This window comes from Indicator indicator, chromosome 4 (assembly GCF_027791375.1).
Source record: "Indicator indicator isolate 239-I01 chromosome 4, UM_Iind_1.1, whole genome shotgun sequence".
NCBI lineage: Eukaryota > Metazoa > Chordata > Aves > Piciformes > Indicatoridae > Indicator > Indicator indicator.
Window position 1 is genome coordinate 17702064 of NC_072013.1, and position 19451 is coordinate 17721514.

Consider the following 19451-nt stretch of genomic DNA (forward strand, 5'->3'; position numbering starts at 1 on the left):
CTCTTTCTCACAATGAATGCTTTGTTCTTCATGTGAACTTTCTACCAAATACATGACTAATATAGTTTCAAAAGGCCAGGCAGGTGGTTTTCTACTATTTCCCTTGCAATACATGGTCTGGGCACTACTACCTTTTCTCCCAGACTTGTCCTGCCATAAGCTCCCTCTCAAATGCCAGCTCTTGACAGTTGCAGTTCCCTTATATTTTGCACATGCATGCATACTCTTAGCACACTTAACTGAATTATTAATCTTCCTTCAAATCAAGCATTTTGTTTCTTTGGTCAGAAGCATCTTTAGTAACCTAAATATAAGTTTAAAAATGTTCCTGTCGTTTGTCTTTATCTGGTGAAAGTATAAAAATAATCTTACAGGCATACCCCGCCTTTGATATTTTTAGATATGGAGGGTTTTTTTCCCCAACAGCTTAGACATATAACTTTTGCTGGGTCAGCTAAGGCTTGCATGACAGTCTGGGTTTGGAAGAGGAGAGAAACATGATACTTACTTTACTTTTAGCCCTAAACTGAGTTTGGAGCAGGCCTCCAAGAAATCAATTAGAAGCAACTTAAATCTAACACTTCATACCAGACAGCTTTTGAAATTGCAATTGCTTTTCTACTCTGAATCCTGGTGAAACATGGTGTGCTAGGTTAAACCCAGCCCAGGAGGGGGTGGGCTAAAAAGAACCTAGTCTCCGGTGGATGAAGAAACCCAACCCAGTTGGGCAGAGAGACTTGGACCCCTCCCTGGGGAAGGGTCCCCAAGTTAAAGTCTATTCCACTCCTACTTCCTGTCCACAACCCAATTTAGGAGGAAGCCATGTCCTGCCTCACTTTCTTCTCCTGCCCTCACTTTGCTAACATCCTGCTGCTGCTGTTAGCTATGATGTCGGGCCTTTTCCATGCTGTTCCAGGCTTCTAAGGAACTGCATCTAAAGAGAATCCATCTTACATCCAGAGAATCCTCAGCTGCATCTGGTTTTGCATATATTTTTATTTACCTTTTTTCCTTATGCCCTCTGTAACCTTCCTTTTCCTCAAATGCCTTTTGTATTTTGTTAAACTTACCTTTTTACTTCCAAATCAATTCAAGACTGTCCTCTTGTAGATTTACCTCTCTCTTCTCCTCCTGCCTAGTTTTGCTTTTCCCTACCAGGAGAAAGGGGAGAGGGGAGGTAGCCTAAATCTGTTCCATTTTGGGGTTTTGGGCTAGCAGAAGAGCTTAAACCACAGCACATGGTAATCACCATGTTATCCCCAAACTGATCACAGGGAGGCACAAGTGGATGGAGCACATACACTCACAAGACAGATACTGATAACAGAAGTACAATCAGTCATGGCAAGACATTAATTTTTCTAAATTAAATTATGCTCTCATATCCAATGATACATGCAGTTCTGTATAATTATTGCCAATGGTGCACTGTGTTTAACACACCAATTTAGCTGGAATTTGTTTAGTTTTGCAAAGGGGCACTGCTTCTCTGAGTGGGCCTTTTTCACTCTCAGGCTGCAGACAGAAGTTTTGCTTGCCATGACCCAAGGAATTACCCTTTTAAGAGCTGACAGCAGAATATGTTTTCATTGTTGCAACTACTGTACCTGTTCAGAAAACCACAAATATAACAGATGATTTTACATGTTTTTAATGCAGTTAAGAGTAAAGAGCATAGCTTCTAAACAAGAAGATTATGAAAGATGAGGAAACACCCAAAATGTCATAGTATGACCCCAGTGTAATTTGATATTATTGACAAACAGTATAATGCCACAAATCTGTCAAAGGTTAGCGCTGGGCCAGCCTCTGGACAAGTAACTGAGACTCTAGTAATTACTCTCTCTTCCCAAAGGACAGGATAAAGGGAATAAGGGAGAGTAACTTAGAAAATGGAAAACTAAAACAGCTTTAATGAAACAATAATAATAAAATTAAATATATACAAATGTATACAAATCCAATGTTAGACCCAACTCCCCCCCACTGGCAATTATATCACCATCACTATTGATGCCGTGGAGCAGGCACAGAGCAAGTCACAGGCTGGACTCGGTGGTAGATGAGAACCAGACTCAGGAGCTGGATTCAGGAATTGGATGGGATTGGGATTTTAGTAAGAAGAATGAACAGATTCCTCCTTGGATGCCAGCCATTGAAGAGAGTGTGACCCTTATGATCGCTCAGTTTCATGCTGAATATGCTGTATATGGAATACTTTGTTGGTCAGCTTAGGATCATCTGCCCCATCTGCTCCTCCTCATAGGTGCAACCTTTTACCTTACTGTACCCCCAATGCAATACACAAGATTTACCAATGAACTTGGTCTCCATAGGAGCAAGTATAAGCAAAAAACCTTTCTACATACCATTCCTTGGTGCAAACTATACACTTCAAGCACTATCACTTCTAGAAGTAGACACTGGCTGCCAAAATATGCTACTAAATTCAGAAAGCACAGTTACTTAGAAGAGACTGAGCTGGAAAGTAAAATCACTGAACAGAATTAGTTCTGGGCTAGCAGAAATCAGGACAAAACCAAACTCATATAGTCTCTATACACTTCACACCAGAATATGAAGTTTATTATCTTGATAGATGTAACACTTAAGTAATACAGTATGAAAGAAGCTGCTGTGAATAAAAACAGAAGGAAACTTAAGTAGAGAGCTATTTTTACAGCAGGGCATATGGACAATCTCACCAACTATAAACCTGTATCTGAAAACATTTGCTAAGGCTGACTTTATATGGGATTGAGGGGGAATTAACCTGCATCAGGGTGGGACAAAGTGTTTTCAACAGGCATCTTGGTAGAAGATAAAATACAGCTTCAGAATGACAGGCATCTTCATGACTCCTGTGCTTTTCCAGAGGAGAGTGTTATCTCCAACTACACCTGAATTTATCACCCTGCCCATTATAGAAAATCACATATGAAGCAATACCCAAAGCAAACAGGAATTCATGCATTTTTCATTGCTCACTCCACGTGACAGTGCTACACTCATCCCACTGAATTGAGGGCCTTTCCCAGGTATTTTGGATAGGCAAGATTTCTGCACAGTCTCTGTAGCAAGTGCTGATACTACCACAATGTGGCTTTGGTTCTTATTTTCAAAGTTATCTTTCAACAAGAATATCTTTTGTGTGAATGAGCATAGAACTAGAAAAAAAAAAACAGTTCTTCAGCAGTGGAAGAAACTGCTGCTTGCAAGTGAGGATGACTGATTTGACTAACTCAACAGATTAAATTTGTATTATTAACAATAAACATGATTACATAGGTGTATCAACCATACCTCCAGATAGTGCTGCAATTACAGGCTGATTGAACAGACTATGCATCATGAAACTGAAGCCACAATTATTCAATAGAGGATGTGAACATGGTGAGAAGCTTGTGCAGTATTAGATTACAGTGCTGCAGGAAATGACAGAGAGGAATTATGGAAAACAGATTAATGCAGAAGCAGTACTTCAGTGAGAAGCAATTAAACCCAGCATATCTTTACCTCAATTTCAGTGGCAAGGTGGTGAAGCTAGTGACTCCCTAGGTTACTAGGGGCATTCAGATTTTTCCACTTTTTCCTTATGTCTCAGACAATGACTTGCTATTCTCCTACACTGATGACAGCTCTCTCCCTTCTCTCCACTTTCTGCTTCCCTTTAATCCTCTCGTGCATTCAATCCACTTATGCTATTCATTGTTAGATTCAGCTTTTCTTTCCATCTGCTTCAGTGGGTTTTGGGTCTGTTGCTAAATGCTTTCCAACTCCAATTATCTTCTCGAAACTGCTGTCTTTAACAAACTCTTCATTGCTGTATCTGCACTGATGTGCTTTGCCCTCTGGCCTCCCTCCTTCCCACACTGCAGTGTGAGAAATGCCATGGAGCATGCATAATGCCTTTCTTGGGTTTTGCAGAGCATGAGCACTTGCAGCCTTAGTTAAGTAAATGCAACAACTCTGTGCTTTCATGAGGAAAAACATGCAAATCATTAGTAGTTAATTCAATGGAGTGCACAGACTTGATAAACACCCATTACTGTCTAAGAATTTCACAGCCCAAGTAGTGATCAGTATAATATTTAGAAAGCACTCATATGTATCTTTAGAAATATTACTTTCTATAAAATAAGGGGAAACCCTATTTAGTGTTTTTCTGTTTACATGAAAATTATTTCAGTGTCTCTTGATTAACTGACTGAGTCCTGCAAAGTGGCTCTGGAACAAACTCAATTTATGTGAATGTTGGTGTAATCAATGATAAAGTACTCAGTTTATTATAACCATAGCAAATCAATTAGTTGACTCTGAGGAGTGCTTGGGTGATGGCATCTTTTCAACATAAATCAGGTAAAGAACTCTTATATTCCATTTAGATGATATCTTAATATTTCTTCACTTGTCTTTTTCTCTTTTCCCCAAATTCAGTCACTTTCTCATCAGGGAGTCTTCTGTATCAGCTTTAATAAAGCTACCAAAAGCCCTACAAAGCACAGATTGGATAATATGTTAGACCTTACAAGCAAATCAACTGATTATTATCTTTCCCTGCCACACAATAAAGTGTCACCATAGCAACACTGTTCTTCACTCGTTGCTGAAGTACCACAGGATCTTTTCTTACAGAAGTTCAAGAACTAGTAAGACACACTACCTTTTGCCAACCCCTGTTTCAAAACTATGGAGGAAGGCATTTTCTTCTTATACTCACTTCCAATTTGGTTTAGGATGCCTTTGCTGTGCTTTCATTCATTGGAACCCTTTGGGCCAAACTTTGCCACTGCTTACAAGAATGTATTTGGCATCAGGTGAATTGGATACTACTTACACTAATGGAGAAGTGATTTAATTTCAGCTGTTAGATGAGACTGAGAGAGTCTCCAGCACCTACATGCCTGCCTACAAGACTATGAGGTTAAGCTTAGGGAAATTGTGTGTTGCTTTGAAACTTCAAAAGGAGACCATATGAAGGCACAGCACATTACAAGCGTAACTTTCAATATAATCTTTTGTAGCATTCTGAAAATGTGTATGAGTCAGTCTTCAAGTGTCAGACTTGGCTACAGCACTGAAACATTCACAAGAATTTTATTATAAACATTTTTTAAACCATCCATTCACTTTAGACGTTTTGAATTCTGCTTGTCCACTTACAAATAATTCTTCCTGCTTTTCAGTGGTACTCAGACATCTCAACACAAGTGCTTATCAGTGGGAGCTGTTGTGTAGAGGAAAAAGTACTTGAAGACAAAGTGATGCAGATGAGTCAGTAGCTGGAAACTCAGGTGAACTACCCAAATGAATAGATACTACAGAAAAATAGGTTTAAACATATCAGTTGTGACACAAATCAGCTCTGAACACAGCCAGCAGTGAAATGGGATGGGACAGATATTTTGCAACATCTCAGTACATAACTTCTAGAGCAGAGAGGGGAAGTATAAATTATGGCATCCTTTTTGCACTGTAGTTAGGCATGGTGTAATTAATCCAGCTGTCCCCTTATTCGTTGTTAAGCTAAAAAAGAAACATATTAATATTTCCTTGATTCTTGCTATTCAGCAGTTGATATTTTTTCCCTATTTCCTGACCTCCCTGTCAAACATACATGTTTAAGTGGAATATCTTTCTCCATCTGTAATGATATTTGGAATGAATGGAATATTTGGAATGTGCCTTTTGCAGATACAAATGGTTTCCTCTAGTCCATTCGACTTGGCATCATTCGCCCTTCAAACAAATCTTTAATGTATTAAATTTGGTCTTTATGGCTATAGGACCAACACCAGCTTTGCTCAGCTTTATTTAAAGTTGTTGTCAATCTGGAAAATGACTTTAAGCCTACAAGGAGTATATTGCCCTGCTAACAGCTACCCATCACATAGGTACATGCCAGTGTGTAGGTGGTGGGAATACCTTTCATTGCTAAAATGTTTCAACAATTTGTATTCAGCACACAAACTGAATGGTTAATTGAGTACTTAGCCATACACAGACTTTTAGAAACAATTTAAAATATTTTCCAAATAGTTCTTAATAGCCTGCAGTTTTATTCATTTGTTGAAGGGGGTTAGTTCATAACCCACTTATTAGGACTCCAAATTGCAACTTCGGAAAATGTAACCCACTATATGTAGCTGCAGTAGCGAGATTAATCTCTTTCTTATCTGTAGATTTAAATTTATGGAAAAAACAAACAAACAAACAAAAGCTCTAGGTGCCTAGACATATATTAAGAAAGACAAATTAACATCAAAAACTTGAGCAATCCTAGTAATTTCCTCTATATGCAAAGAGAAATAAATCTCTTTGCTATGTACTAATCCCAACTCCAATATTTCCCCAGCCCTCAGCTGCCCTCTTCCTCCTCAAAAGCCTGGGAACAGAGATGGAGGCTTTAAAATATGCCTAAAAGATCAGCAGCAAGCTTACTTCAGAACAAAGAAGAGGGAGTAGAAAACACTAAGAAAAACAAAGCAAAAAGCCCCAAAACACCCTCCCTGAAAAACTCTTGAGACTTTTTTTTTTTTATATGATGAGAAGCTTTGCTGCCCCAAGGCTTTGTTCATCTTCAGCAAACAAGGATTGTGTGTTCTTTCCTGTTACTCTTGCTTGCTCACTATTTTGCTTCTTCCTAGTGAGGGTAACAAAAAATCAGAGGCATTTGGATCGTTAAACATATTTATTGCTTAAATTTCCTATTTTGACATTATCCATACTCTGTAATCAAATACAAAATCTGGATGTAGGGTAAGCAGTCCTCATAGACAAGCAGTCAGGTTAAAGAACTTACAGTTAGCCAGCATTGCTAACCCCCAAAAGTGAAAGCCATTATTCGGATCACACCAAATCAGGCAGTCGGTTCAAAACTCACAGCAGTTCCCTGCTGTGACTCCCATTTTCTGCCACGGCTGTTCCACAGCAATATTTAAGTGAATGAGCTGGGAGACAATCTTGATAACATACTTTTACTGTTCTCCTATATGTAATTCCCCAATATTTATAAAGGCTACAGACTTGATATGCTGTCATAGATGTGTCTCACAAATGCAAAGTTGTGCTTTTAGGTTCGCCCTACAGCCTGGCCATTTTGGTCAGCTTACGAAGTAATTCTCCCACTTTGAATGATCTCAAAGCCACAAGTGACTAAAGTCAGGGTTCTGTAAGAAAAAAATGTGAAAAGAAATCTGAATCATAGCCAGCACTACCAATTACAGGTACACTTCTAAATAAGTATGGGTGTCTGAATCCAAAGTGAGGCTGAAGAGAGAAAAAGCTGCATATATTTGAGGGATAGGATGTTCTAGATTTGTACACTGTAAGGTATTGCTATAAAACAGTAAATTCCATAAAGTGAATGTTATTAAAACAAACAACATCTGTTTTGATTTAATTTAATTACAAGTGTCCTCAAAAGTTTCAGAACAGCTGATACCATAACAAAAATGCAGCTAATTCACAAAAGAATAAAAATAATAGAAAAGTCAAATTAAACCCACAGTGCAAAGCAGTAACCCTTGTGAACAAATGGAACCCAACCAAAGTAAATTATCAAAACCTCACATCTTCCTATACAGCCCAGCCAGTTACATTAACATGATATTAAATTAACTGACAACATGAAGTTCGGTGGGAGCGTTGATCTGCTTGAGAGCAGGAAGGCTCTATAGAGGGATCTGGACAGGCTGGATTGATGGACTGAGGCCAACTATATGAGACTGAACAAGGCCAAGTGCTGGGTCCAGCTCTTGGGTTCCAACAACCCCATGTGATGCTATGGGCTTGGGGAAGAGTCTGGAAAGCTACCCAGTGGAAAAGAACCTGTGGATGCTGGCTGACAGCTGTCTGAACATGAGCCAGGAGTGTGCTCAGGTGGCCAAAAAGGCCAACAGCACCCTGGCCGGTATCAGAAACTGTGATCAGCAGGACCAGGGAAATGATTGCTCCATATATGCAGCACTGGTGGGGCCCACACCTCAAATACTGTGTTCAGTTTTGTGCCCCTCAGTACAAGAAAGATGTTGAGGTCCTGGAACATGTCCAAAGAAGCTGGTGAAAATTCTAGAGAGCAGGTCTTATGAGGAGTGGCTGAGGAAACTGGAATTGTTTTGTCTGGTGAAAAGGAGGCTGAGAAGAGATCTTCTCACTCTCTACAACTACCTGAAATGAGGTTGAAGTGAGGCGTCTCTTGTCCCAAGTACCAAGACAAGAGGAATCAGAAAATGGTCTCAAGTGGTACCATGGGAGATTGAGACCGTATATGAGGAAACAGTTCTTCACAGAAACGGTTTTCAAGCACTGGAATAGCTCGCCAGGGAAGTCGTTGAGTCACATCCAAAGATGTGTAGATGTGGTGCTGAGGGACATGGTTTCATGGTGGACTTGGCAGTGTTAGGCTAACGGTTGGACTTGATGATCTTAAAAGGTTTCTTTCAATCAAAACAATTCTATCATCTATTATTTTAATTTGTTAAAGTAATAGTCCAGACATGGTTTCAGCAGAAGATCTAACATTGTAAAACGTTAGCTCTGCTTTTGCACCTTTCCAATATATCAGGCTACTCTCTTGAGTTGTAGAGCTGCTGCCCTCTACAGCGTTCATGTATCTTCTCCAACAGTACCAGACCACACATTAAAAGCAGTTTGCAGTATGTGCAAGGCTAAGTTATGATTGGTGAATTCTTCACAATAGCATAAAAACCCAGAACCACTCCTCAAGCAGGCACACAAACCAGGCAAGCACTGCCAAGTATTTAATAAACATTGCCACTTGTGGCACAACACAACCAGAGTATTTTGGGTCTTTTCAGGAACATCCATCTCCTAGTGGTTAAGTAGTAGTGCTTAAGGGAGGTTACTTGAATGGGCTAAGGCACACTTTCCCAGCATTTTCAGGTTTTAATATCCTTTTTATGAACATTGTGGCAGCTGGTTATTATAGGCTTTAATAGGCTTCTTGTTTTGATGTGAACTGAACCTAAAAATACTCGAGAAATGTCTCACGGGGAAAGAACTCTGCTTTCTTCTAGGTTTCTATGGTGAAGAAAGCAGTTTCACACTTTTGAAGCAAAAGCTGCTGTCAGCCAGTTGAAAATTTCTTTTCCACTTAGCCACTGCTACGTTTCTGCGGTTAAGATAGGTGGAAAGTGTTACTAATCTTAAGCTGTAAACTATTTCAAATTCCATAGTAATTGAGATGTAACAGCAGAGCATAAACCACTTTTTCTCGAGACCACGGTTCGCTGTACTCAAGAGAGATAATATAGAGAACTCATACAGGGGATTTGAACCGTCTGGAGGCAGGAGTAGCAGCAGGGCCACATGGCTTTTGCTAGCACGCTTACACAGGAAGCACCCCCCGCCCAGAATCCTGAGGTCTCATGAACTAACAGCATTTCAAAGAAATCACGAAAACCGGGTCGGCCGGGCACTCGCAGGACCCCGCTCCCTGCCGGTGGCCACCGCAGTGGCAGGCAGCCCTCTGCTGCTCGCTGCCGGCGCTACAACCCGAGCCGCGGCCTCAAGGGCCCCTGCGCCTCCCAGATGGCTGCGGGGGTGGATGGGCAAGGTCCGAGCCCGGGGGTGTCGGCAGGCTAGAAAGCAGTGGCTGATCGCAGGGCAGGAGGCAGGACAGCGGGCTGAGGGAAAAAGCAACGACCCGCTGGCTGCTGGTCACCCGGGCGCCTCACGCCCTGGCGCGTTTGGCCTTCGCTGTACCCCGTAGTGACGTCATCACCGCGTCCCTCGCCGGGAGCCGTCAGGGCGGTACTTCCGGTGTGGTGCCGAGGCAGGATGGTAAGACGGGCACTCTGTCTCCGGGCCTGCTCTGGGTCCCGAGAGCGCGGCCTTTGTGGGGGCAGGGGGCCATGCCCACCGTGCGATGCTGGGGGGACACGGGCTACTTCAGGCATCTGGCCAAGATCAGTCATCACCCGGAGTTTTGCGTAGTCACCGCCGGCACTGAGGCTTTAGGCCGCTTCCGGCGAGTGGCACCGGGACGAGCGCGGCCGGCTACACGAAGGCCAGTCAGAGTTCTGAGTAGGGGCTTGCTGTCGCGGAAGGCTCGCCTGTTTGCTCTTTGCTGTAAGAACAAAGTAGTTTTGTAGTCGTGAGTCTGCAGAGGCCGTCCGGCCAGCAGTGCGAGCATTCCCCAGTGGGTCTGGGCATCGCCCCGGAGAGGTCAGGCCTCTTGCAGAGAGGGGTAATAGGTGTTTGCAGACAACGACACTGGTTTGTTCTGCTAGTGGGAGGAATGGGAGGTAACTTAGCTGATCGGAAATCGTTTTGTGATGCACGTTACGTAGTGGTGCTCATTAATTCACATTAGTAAGGATTGCGTTAAAATTGCAATGTAGCAATACAGTACAATGCCATATAGATCAAAACCCAATCCAATGAACATGTCCTTCCCTGCCACATAAATCCATACTTCTCTTTATTCATTCACAATTAATTGACTTGTGTTAGTACTTTGTTTAGATAGGAGAAATATAATTATGGCATTTCTTTAGCTTAGAACCATCCATAAGTTTCAAGATTCATAGTATTGTACTTCCATTTAGCTGTTGTTTTGGGTTTCTTTTAGGGTCAAAGTCAGAGCGGTGGACATGGTCCTGGTGGAGGGAAGAAGGATGACAAGGTAAGTAAAAATAAAACAAATGTTTTTACTTGTAGGATGACCTAAAGGTGTGCTACTGTAAAGGCTGGCAGCAAAAGGCTTTACTTTACAATATTTTTTCATTCTTGTACTCAGAATTGCATAAAACCGGGCTCTTGCTGGCTTTGATGGAATGTCTTATGTCTTTTGGATGCATACTGGAGGAAATAGGTTGCTGTTCAAAGATAGAAAAAGGACTCTAACTGTAAAGGAAAATAAAATGTCAGTAGTAATTTATTTTTTTAAAAGAATGAAACTATATCTGGCTTAGCAAACAGTACTCACCTTTAAACTGTCATGTAGCTGGGTTTGGTTTGAAAAATGACATCACACTGTCATCTGCTTTAGGTCTATACTTCATGTCAAGGTCCGTTTCCAATTTCTTTTGGAGATGGAAGTATAACAGATGTCACAAGTGATGTCTAAGCTGGCAGACTGAGTGTGCATTACCTCTGGATTGAAATGCAGGGGAGATGTTCAGAGTCAATGTTTTCCCCTCATCCTTCCGTATATGAGCTTTATTTGTGATTTACTTAAGTCTTTAGTGTTACATGTTTTATGTTCACTGAAATTTGGCAGGAATCTAGTTAAAAGAAGGATTTGAAATAAGCAGGAGGAAAAATTTTTGAACTTTAAAAATCTTTTTTGGGGGGGCTTTTTGCTATTTATCATAAAGGAGTGAATTTTGTTACTTAGCCATTCAGCTTAAGTTGAGCTCTCACCTTGTGTGCATAACATCTGTATGTTTTTTTTCGTTGTTAATGTCCTGATTTTTTTTTCCATGGAATTATTCTTACAAATAAGGATAAGAAGAAGAAATACGAACCTCCAGTTCCAACGAGAGTGGGGAAAAAGAAGAAGAAGACAAAAGGACCAGATGCTGCCAGCAAACTCCCCCTGGGTGAGTATTCTGCCTGCCCAGCAGTCCTGTGAATCACCACTCTTTGAGAAGTGCAGATCTGTCTTTCCCATAGATCTGTCTCTGTGTAGGTCACAGATGATTAAACAGAAAGTCAAATGGAATTTTAATTAACATAAAAACGCAAAATAAGATTATTGTTTTGCAGGATGAAGCCTGAGCAAGAGAAAGTTTTCTCCCTGCATTTCTTCTCTCTCTTAACTCTATCTTTACAATTGTTTTTTACCTAGAATTGCAGTGAGACTGGTGCTCATATAGAAGTTATTACCAGAAATTCTCTTGTATTTTCTGATAGTGAATTAGTGAGTAGTTGGTATTATGTTAAACTTGGTTTAAAATACTGTGATTTTTACTTGGATTACAGTGACTCCTCATACACAATGCAGACTCAAATTGTTGAAATTGGAGAGAATTAAAGATTATCTTCTGATGGAGGAAGAATTTATCAGAAACCAAGAACAGATGAAGCCTTTGGAAGAAAAACAAGAGGTGAGATTCATGAAGAAGGATTACTGTCCAGAAAACAAGGGATTTTTTTCTAGTGATTTAATGATTTTTAGTCAAAACATTGTGTTGCTACAGATATGGCCACAGTGGTTTTTTTTTCTTAAGCAGTCTGTCAAAGTGCAGCTCTCAGATACCCATCAACAGAGAATAAACTAATGTTCCAGCTAGGCACATCCATAGAGCAGTGTCTGTAGCACTGGAATAAAATAATAGTGGATTTTGCTACTGGCCTGTGCTTTTATACCCTTTGGGGGCAGTGAAGTAGCAATAGCAAAGACTGGTTCTGTTACGTTTAGTGTGAACTATAGAGCCATTGTTGTACAAGAATGGTTTTGCCTGTGTTCTTGAGTTGATTTTTCTTGACAACAGGAAGAAAGATCAAAGGTGGATGACCTGAGGGGAACACCAATGTCTGTGGGTACTTTGGAGGAGATCATTGATGACAACCATGCTATTGTGTCCACGTCAGTAGGATCAGAACACTATGTCAGTATTTTGTCTTTTGTGGACAAGGATCTGCTAGAGCCAGGCTGCTCTGTTTTGCTAAATCACAAGGTGAGTTGTTTCTGTAAAACGAAGCACAAGTTCTTGTACTGTTTTTAACTGGTCTTTTTTTCCTGAGAGTCACAGGATCAGAAGGTCTGAGAGCTCTGTTTATTTCACACACCTAGGTGGGCATTGGTTTAGGCTTGAACTTATATTTGTAATGCTTGCTTTCTTTGACGAGTCTTAATGCTTGAATTAGGTTCATGCTGTGATAGGAGTTCTGATGGATGACACAGACCCTTTAGTTACGGTGATGAAAGTGGAGAAAGCTCCTCAAGAAACATATGCTGACATTGGTGGCCTTGACAACCAGATTCAAGAAATCAAGGTATTCAGTTGTACTAATTTATCCTGTTAAGGTAAAAAAGTAGTTGTAGTGCTGGGAGCTCAGAAGTGTGACAGCAGGACCAACTGCTGTTCATGTAGTGTCTTGCACATCTTTGATTCTGCTAGGCAGACTCACAGATCTAGATCTGTTAAGTGGGCAGCACACCCATTCAGAACTGTACACACAGAAACCTTCACAGTTGCTGTGGAACCTGCAGAGCTCTGAGCTCATAAAATCTCTGCAATAACTTATTTTGCAACATACAAAATCACTGAGTGTTGTGAGAGTTAATTGTAAAAAGTGCAGAGGTTGTTTGAGTGTCTGATGCTGTGCAATCTAGGATCTAGTGGGGAGGGGATTTTCAGCTTGTTTTGAGTTTGCATTTGTTTGTTTTTTCGTTGGAGGGTGTTTGTGTTTAGTTGGTTTGGGGTGGTTGTTTTCCCTACCAGCAGAGCTTTATCTGAACCCTGGTAAAACTCAGTCTTTTCTCTTTGAGTATGTGTCCAAATTCACAAGTGATCTTAAATAGTGATGTGTAGTATCTGGTAACTCATGGTGGAAAGCATCCTTCTAAAGCCCTCTGTGAGTGTTCAGCAGTCAGGAACTCCAGGTTTCTGAATTTGTCATGATGCTTTTAGTTTGGAGGAAGGCGAAACACTCCCTGCTTCTCTTACACATGCCAAGTGGAAGACCTCTTCAGATAAAGTAGTTGTCTGCATTAGAATTGGGGGCAGCAGAGCCATACTTTGGAGGTCTGTCTAGAAATCTGCTAAGTTCTTGCCTTCATTGCTTTTACTAATGCTGTTCTCAGGATTCTCAGAACTTCTGTGGAGAGTGCTTCCTCTTTAGAAAAAGCAGGTTTGTTTTTCTTGCACTGCAGGAGTCTGTGGAGCTTCCTCTCACCCATCCTGAGTATTATGAAGAGATGGGTATAAAGCCACCCAAAGGAGTCATTCTGTACGGCCCACCTGGCACAGGTACCTTGCAAACAGTAACAATGGAGCTGAGCTAACACGAATAAATGAATGATGCTTAGTATGGAAGCATTGCCAAGTCTGTCACACATGTGGCTGTTTTGTTAAAGCAATTTGTTATTCCCCCTGCTCCCCCACTGCCAGACAAATTACAGTATTTCTTTTCAATTAAAAATAGGTAAAACTTTACTAGCCAAAGCAGTAGCAAACCAAACTTCAGCAACCTTCCTGAGAGTGGTTGGTTCAGAACTCATACAGAAGTACTTGGGTGACGGTCCAAAACTTGTGCGCGAGTTGTTCCGTGTGGCTGAAGAGCATGCTCCATCGATTGTCTTCATTGATGAAATTGATGCCATTGGTACCAAGAGGTACAGTATTCCAGCTTCCACCTCACACACTGGTATGGCAGAGACAATAAAAGCTTTACTAGAAACACTTCTTTATGTAAAGTGTTTTTATCAAGTAAAATCTCAAATCACTTTGAAACTAAAACGTATACCAGCCTTTTCATATTAAACAGCTACGATTGCAGACTGATCTCGATGCCTGGTAGCATCTCCCTGCTAGTGTCTTAAGAGAGAGAGGCACTGTGCTTAAATTCATATGGTACCCTCTAAGTGCAAATCCAAATGTACAGCAGTTGGCTTTAGTGAGTAAAGCAGCGTGCTTCATGCAGAATACATCCATTTATCATTTGTCTCTCCAGACAGGTGACTAAATACTTACGTTGTTAGAACATTATGTAGTAGAGTGTGATGTTATGGTGAAGCATTGCTTGTGCCATACTTGCCTATTGTTCAGCCTGTATCCAAGTTGTGTTACTTTGAAAATTCCCTGTGCTGGTTGGAATTGTCCAATACAAGTCATCTTTGAAGTAGTCAAATGGGGTTTAAATAAACAGAAAAGGCGCTCAATCAAATCACTACACAGCTACTAGCCTGAAGCCTCAGTATGAGGCAGCTTCTGCCCCATGTATTTCAGCATCTGTAGAAAGGATTGGACTCATGGGATTGAGTAACAGGTGGAGTTCATAAAGGTTGTGTCAGACTGTTCCTAAATGTGGCTGAGCTGTTTCAGGTGTGGATTATCTAGTCCAATATTGGCAAAATGAAATAGCAGAGAAGTACAGCCACTGGCACCTGTGTTTCGGGAGGAGCAGTTAGACTAGGATCTACATTAGTAGGGCTGAAGGGCATATGGCTACAACTGCATGCATGAGGAGATCTCTGAAATGGAGAAATGAGTGACAAGCTCATTTTCTAGGAAGTGGAATCGTGCTTTTAAGAATGGGGGGGGTGTCCTTATGTTAATTTTATTATGTGGGAGAGGTTTCCAAATACATGCAAACATGGAAAAAGGACTGATTGCTTTCTTGTGATTGCTGGTGTTTCTCCCAGCTCTGAGAATAGCTCAGGGTCCCTTCACTTACCAGAATGTCACAGTATGATTCTTTTTGCTTTCTGTAGGTGAACATTTAAAAAAATCTCTTATGGATGTTTAAACAAAAAAAACCCAAACAAACAAACCAAAAAACAAACCCAAAACACCCCCAGACTGTCTTGTTTATACCTTTGTAGCAGTTATGTGAAGTATGTTCTTAAATTTGTGGAGTGTTTTTTCTGACTCTTGTTTTCTTAAAGGTATGACTCAAATTCAGGTGGTGAGAGAGAGATCCAGCGTACAATGCTGGAGCTGCTGAACCAGTTGGATGGGTTTGACTCCCGGGGAGATGTTAAAGTTATCATGGCTACAAACAGAATAGAAACACTGGACCCAGCTTTAATTAGGCCAGGTAAGAGAATTCACTGTGTGTATCCTTAAGGCACTTTTCTTGTGAGAGGACTGCTCACAATTTCTCAAATGTGGGCTGGTAAAATGAATACAAGTTACTGGTTTGTCTTTATTCACCGTGTCATCTGTGTTGGTGTATCTGTTAAAATCAGAACCCATGCACAAGTTTCCAAATGGGAGGAAAACTTGCAGAAGTGAAGAAATGTCAGTTCCTCTTGCATATACAGAGTTTGAATAGTCTTCCTTTGTATGAAGATGGCACAGCTGTTTTGGCAAACTATAGTGCAGCAGCAGAATTTTGTTAACATCTTCAGCAGGTGGGGGAGGTCCACAAGGGCAGTACCACTTGTGCTTCATAGAAGAGAGCTTGAGGCTTAACAATCAGAGCCTGGATTGTGATGCAAGGAAACCAGTCTGCCTCCAGGCATACTGCTGTCAGCTGGGGGAGAAGTGAGGGAAAATAAAGATCTTGTTTTGACATGTTACAAGTCAGGAGCTTGAACAGGCACAAGCAGTATTTTTAAATGGCCACTAAAAATGTACTGGAACATACATCTGTGGGGTCTGTGCTATGCAGAGATCAAAGCATTAAGCTAAGCGTCCTGACGGAATTTACTTGAGGAAACTAAGTATTGATGTAGAGATACTCCTTCTAAAGTACTAAAGTAAATTTAAGATGAAATTGTCAATAGAACTACTCTGAAGAGTCACTGGACTACCTGGATGCAAGGAATTTAGAAAAAAACAGGCCCACAGGATGAGGTTGCTGAGGGTTAGTTGTGAGTTGCAAAAGAAATCTGATTTTGTCACCATGTTAGCCATACCCTCTCCAAATCAAAACCAGTGCTGTTAAGAGTACAGAGAACACTATACCAGTATTAAAAGACAAGCTAAGATGATCTAAAATTTGTTGGAAGGAAACTTCCTACCAGTTGAGTATTTAAATGATGAGAATTGGGTGAGCGACCGAGGCGGCTGCCAGACGCTCAGCAAACTGATCCACCATTGTGAGCGGTAGTCTGGAGAAGCGTGTGTGGTGCCATCAACCCTCCTAAGATAATCTAAACCAGGAAAAAAAGAGTGAGCTGATTATCTTATAAAGTCTGTCCCCTGAAGTTGGGAGCAATGAGTACCAGAACATCCCCAGTCCCTATTGACATAAAGGAACTATCTGGTAGGGACTCACAACAGAACTTTTTATGCAAAACTTGCCCTCTTCAGTTTTTGGATGTTTTATGGGGGGTTTTTTAGGTTGGTTATATAGGAAGGAAAAGTTCTTCAAATTGCCACAGGGATTGATTTTGTGTGTGTGCAAGAGAAAAACTTGAGAACTAAAGATAATCTCAGAATAAAGTTTTATTGCAAGAAGAGGTATTTTTGGTGCTATGACACACTGGGGTTTTTCTATTTATATGTGACTCAGAGAAGGCTTTTCATGTTTCCTAGGTGAGGCGTCTCTTACCTGCTGTGATACAGACTTTCTCAGCAGGACGGTGTCCTCCAGCTCCAGTTGCTTCCTGTTCACGGCAAATAGACTTCTCTCACCTTCTACTCTAAGACATTTGTGCTGTGAAGAACCAGTTACTGCTAGTCTAACCTTGAAATGTTCTTCCTGCTCTGTTTCCAATAGCTGCATGCAAAAAATCTAAGACTGAACTTCTCTTTTGCACAGGACGTATCGATAGGAAAATAGAGTTCCCTCTGCCTGATGAGAAGACCAAGAAACGCATCTTTCAGATCCACACCAGCAGAATGACCCTGGCAGATGATGTGACTTTGGATGAGCTGATTATGGCAAAAGATGATCTCAGTGGTGCAGATATTAAGGTCTGTGTACATCACTATTGTTTATATTTCAAAACAAATTGCATTTTTACTGCATCCAAAAACATTACCTGTTGAAGTAACTGTTCTCTAGTTGCCTGTGGTTACAGCACTGAGGGACAGTTGGGTGGCTTTAGATCCCGTTCATGAGTGCCACGTACTCAGCCTTACAAATGAGAAATGTATCAGAACAGTAATTATGAGATAGGTTGTGTTGATGGAGTAGGTGCTTGTGTTCTCTGAATGTGAAATTTTAGAAAGTGAAAATTAGAAGGGGAATTTGGAATCTTGCACAAATGTGCAAAAATCTCTTAAACACAACAACATAGTGCAAAAGAAGCATTTTTCAAGACTATGTTGCAAGCAGGTAAAAATGGAACTGTAGAAAAGGAAGCTTCAGGCATACATAGTCTGCTTTTCTGAGGCAGACCGAGCCCTTGCTAGAGTTACCACATTCACACTGATGAGCTTAACCAAACATGAGATCACTTTACTCTGTCACGGCCTTGTTAACAGAGCTGGGTGCATCTGTTCCTCACAGGAAGGAAAGCATTACTATGCCTACAGAAGGACATACTTAGTTTTATCCAGATTGCTTTACATGCTTCAGTGCTACTGAACAGAACTCAACTAAAGAATGTAAACGATGACACCCTGCACTTCCGCTAGTCAGTTGCAGCAGCGTGAAGATGCTGTTCTCTTCTGAGGTGTGGCTTGAAGGGGTTGCACAGAGATAGGAACTTCTTTCTCTATTGCAGGCAATTTGTACAGAAGCTGGGCTGATGGCTTTGAGGGAACGGCGAATGAAAGTAACAAACGAAGACTTCAAGAAGTCTAAAGAGAATGTTCTCTATAAGAAGCAGGAGGGAACCCCCGAGGGACTGTATCTTTAAGTTATGTCTCTTTGGGGACTATGCGTAGATGGCAGTCTCGTGCAACACCACATAGTCTAGCTCATTCTCGTTCTTGAAGAGGTTAAATCCTGATCAGTTGTGGTTATTGAGTCAGTGTAACGCTTCATTTCACAATAAAACATGTCTTTGGATTGAACTGTTGTGGTGGCACAGACCTGGCTCTTTTCACAGGGAACTGTCTGTTGCTCGAGTCACTCTACATGTGCTTGCCCAGCCCACCAAACCCCACTGCTGACACACCACCCTGTGCAGGGAGGAGAGCAGAAACAGCTTCCCCAACTGTCAGTCTTTCACAACTGATGTTCTATATAGTTCTTTTTAGGGGCCAACTACCTAGGCCTAAAGTAACTAACTTCTGAGTAACCTCAGCATCTTAAGTCCTATATACAAAAAGAATGTGCAGCCCCAAGTAAGAGACACTTTACAAGTACCCATGTCCACCTAGCACTTGTACTTATAGAAAGCAATGTGGACAATCACTTTAATGATCTGCACACGTTTGGGTAATATACTTGTAACTGCTGAAGAGTTACTAAATCTCTGTTTCCCAAGAGGGCTACAGTTTATTATATAACCATGCTTGCTTGCTCTGAGTGAGAGCTGCCTTTCAAGGGAACCAACACACGAGGTGGTTCTATAGCCCCGTGCTGCCCAGGGCAAGATGTACATGCTGTTAAGGCATAGAAAAGGGTCAGCCCAGCTGAAGGCTTTGAATCTCTCTGCATGTCTACAGCATGGCAAACTGCAAGTCAAGTACTTGGTATTCTGCAGCATGACCTCAAAATGATTTCTTACTCCCTAATCTAGTGCCTGCTGTTCCATCCCTCTAAGAGTTAATGTCTGTTTTGTCACATAAGTGTTCTGTGTAGTGCACTTCTGTGAAGTGCTTGTTTAATTCTACATAATTAATTTCCCAATGCTGCACATGTGATTGTTTAGGCTTACATAAAGTTTTGTAGACAGGCCACAGTTAAGCGATGTG

The 19451-nt window shown here is 41.2% G+C and overlaps 1 protein-coding gene across 1 annotated transcript; it reads left to right on the forward strand.

Annotated features, from left to right (window-relative positions):
* Positions 1-9778: 9778 nt before the first annotated feature.
* On the forward strand, positions 9779-18588 carry PSMC1 (proteasome 26S subunit, ATPase 1). Its single transcript, XM_054400773.1, has 11 exons — positions 9779-9804; positions 10595-10648; positions 11471-11567; positions 11950-12074; positions 12462-12647; positions 12838-12966; positions 13847-13943; positions 14119-14308; positions 15581-15732; positions 17404-17558; positions 18314-18588. The coding sequence occupies exons 1-11, from the start codon at positions 9802-9804 to the stop codon at positions 18446-18448; spliced, it is 1323 nt and encodes a 440-aa protein (XP_054256748.1). The 5' UTR covers positions 9779-9801; the 3' UTR covers positions 18449-18588.
* The last annotated feature ends 863 nt before the right edge of the window (positions 18589-19451 follow it).

Coding starts and splice junctions, on each gene's coding strand:
- PSMC1 (XM_054400773.1), top strand. Junction 12,648..12,837: donor CTGTTTTGCTAAATCACAAG/GTGAGTTGTTTC, acceptor TGCTTGAATTAG/GTTCATGCTGTGATAGGAGT. Junction 12,967..13,846: donor ACCAGATTCAAGAAATCAAG/GTATTCAGTTGT, acceptor CTTGCACTGCAG/GAGTCTGTGGAGCTTCCTCT.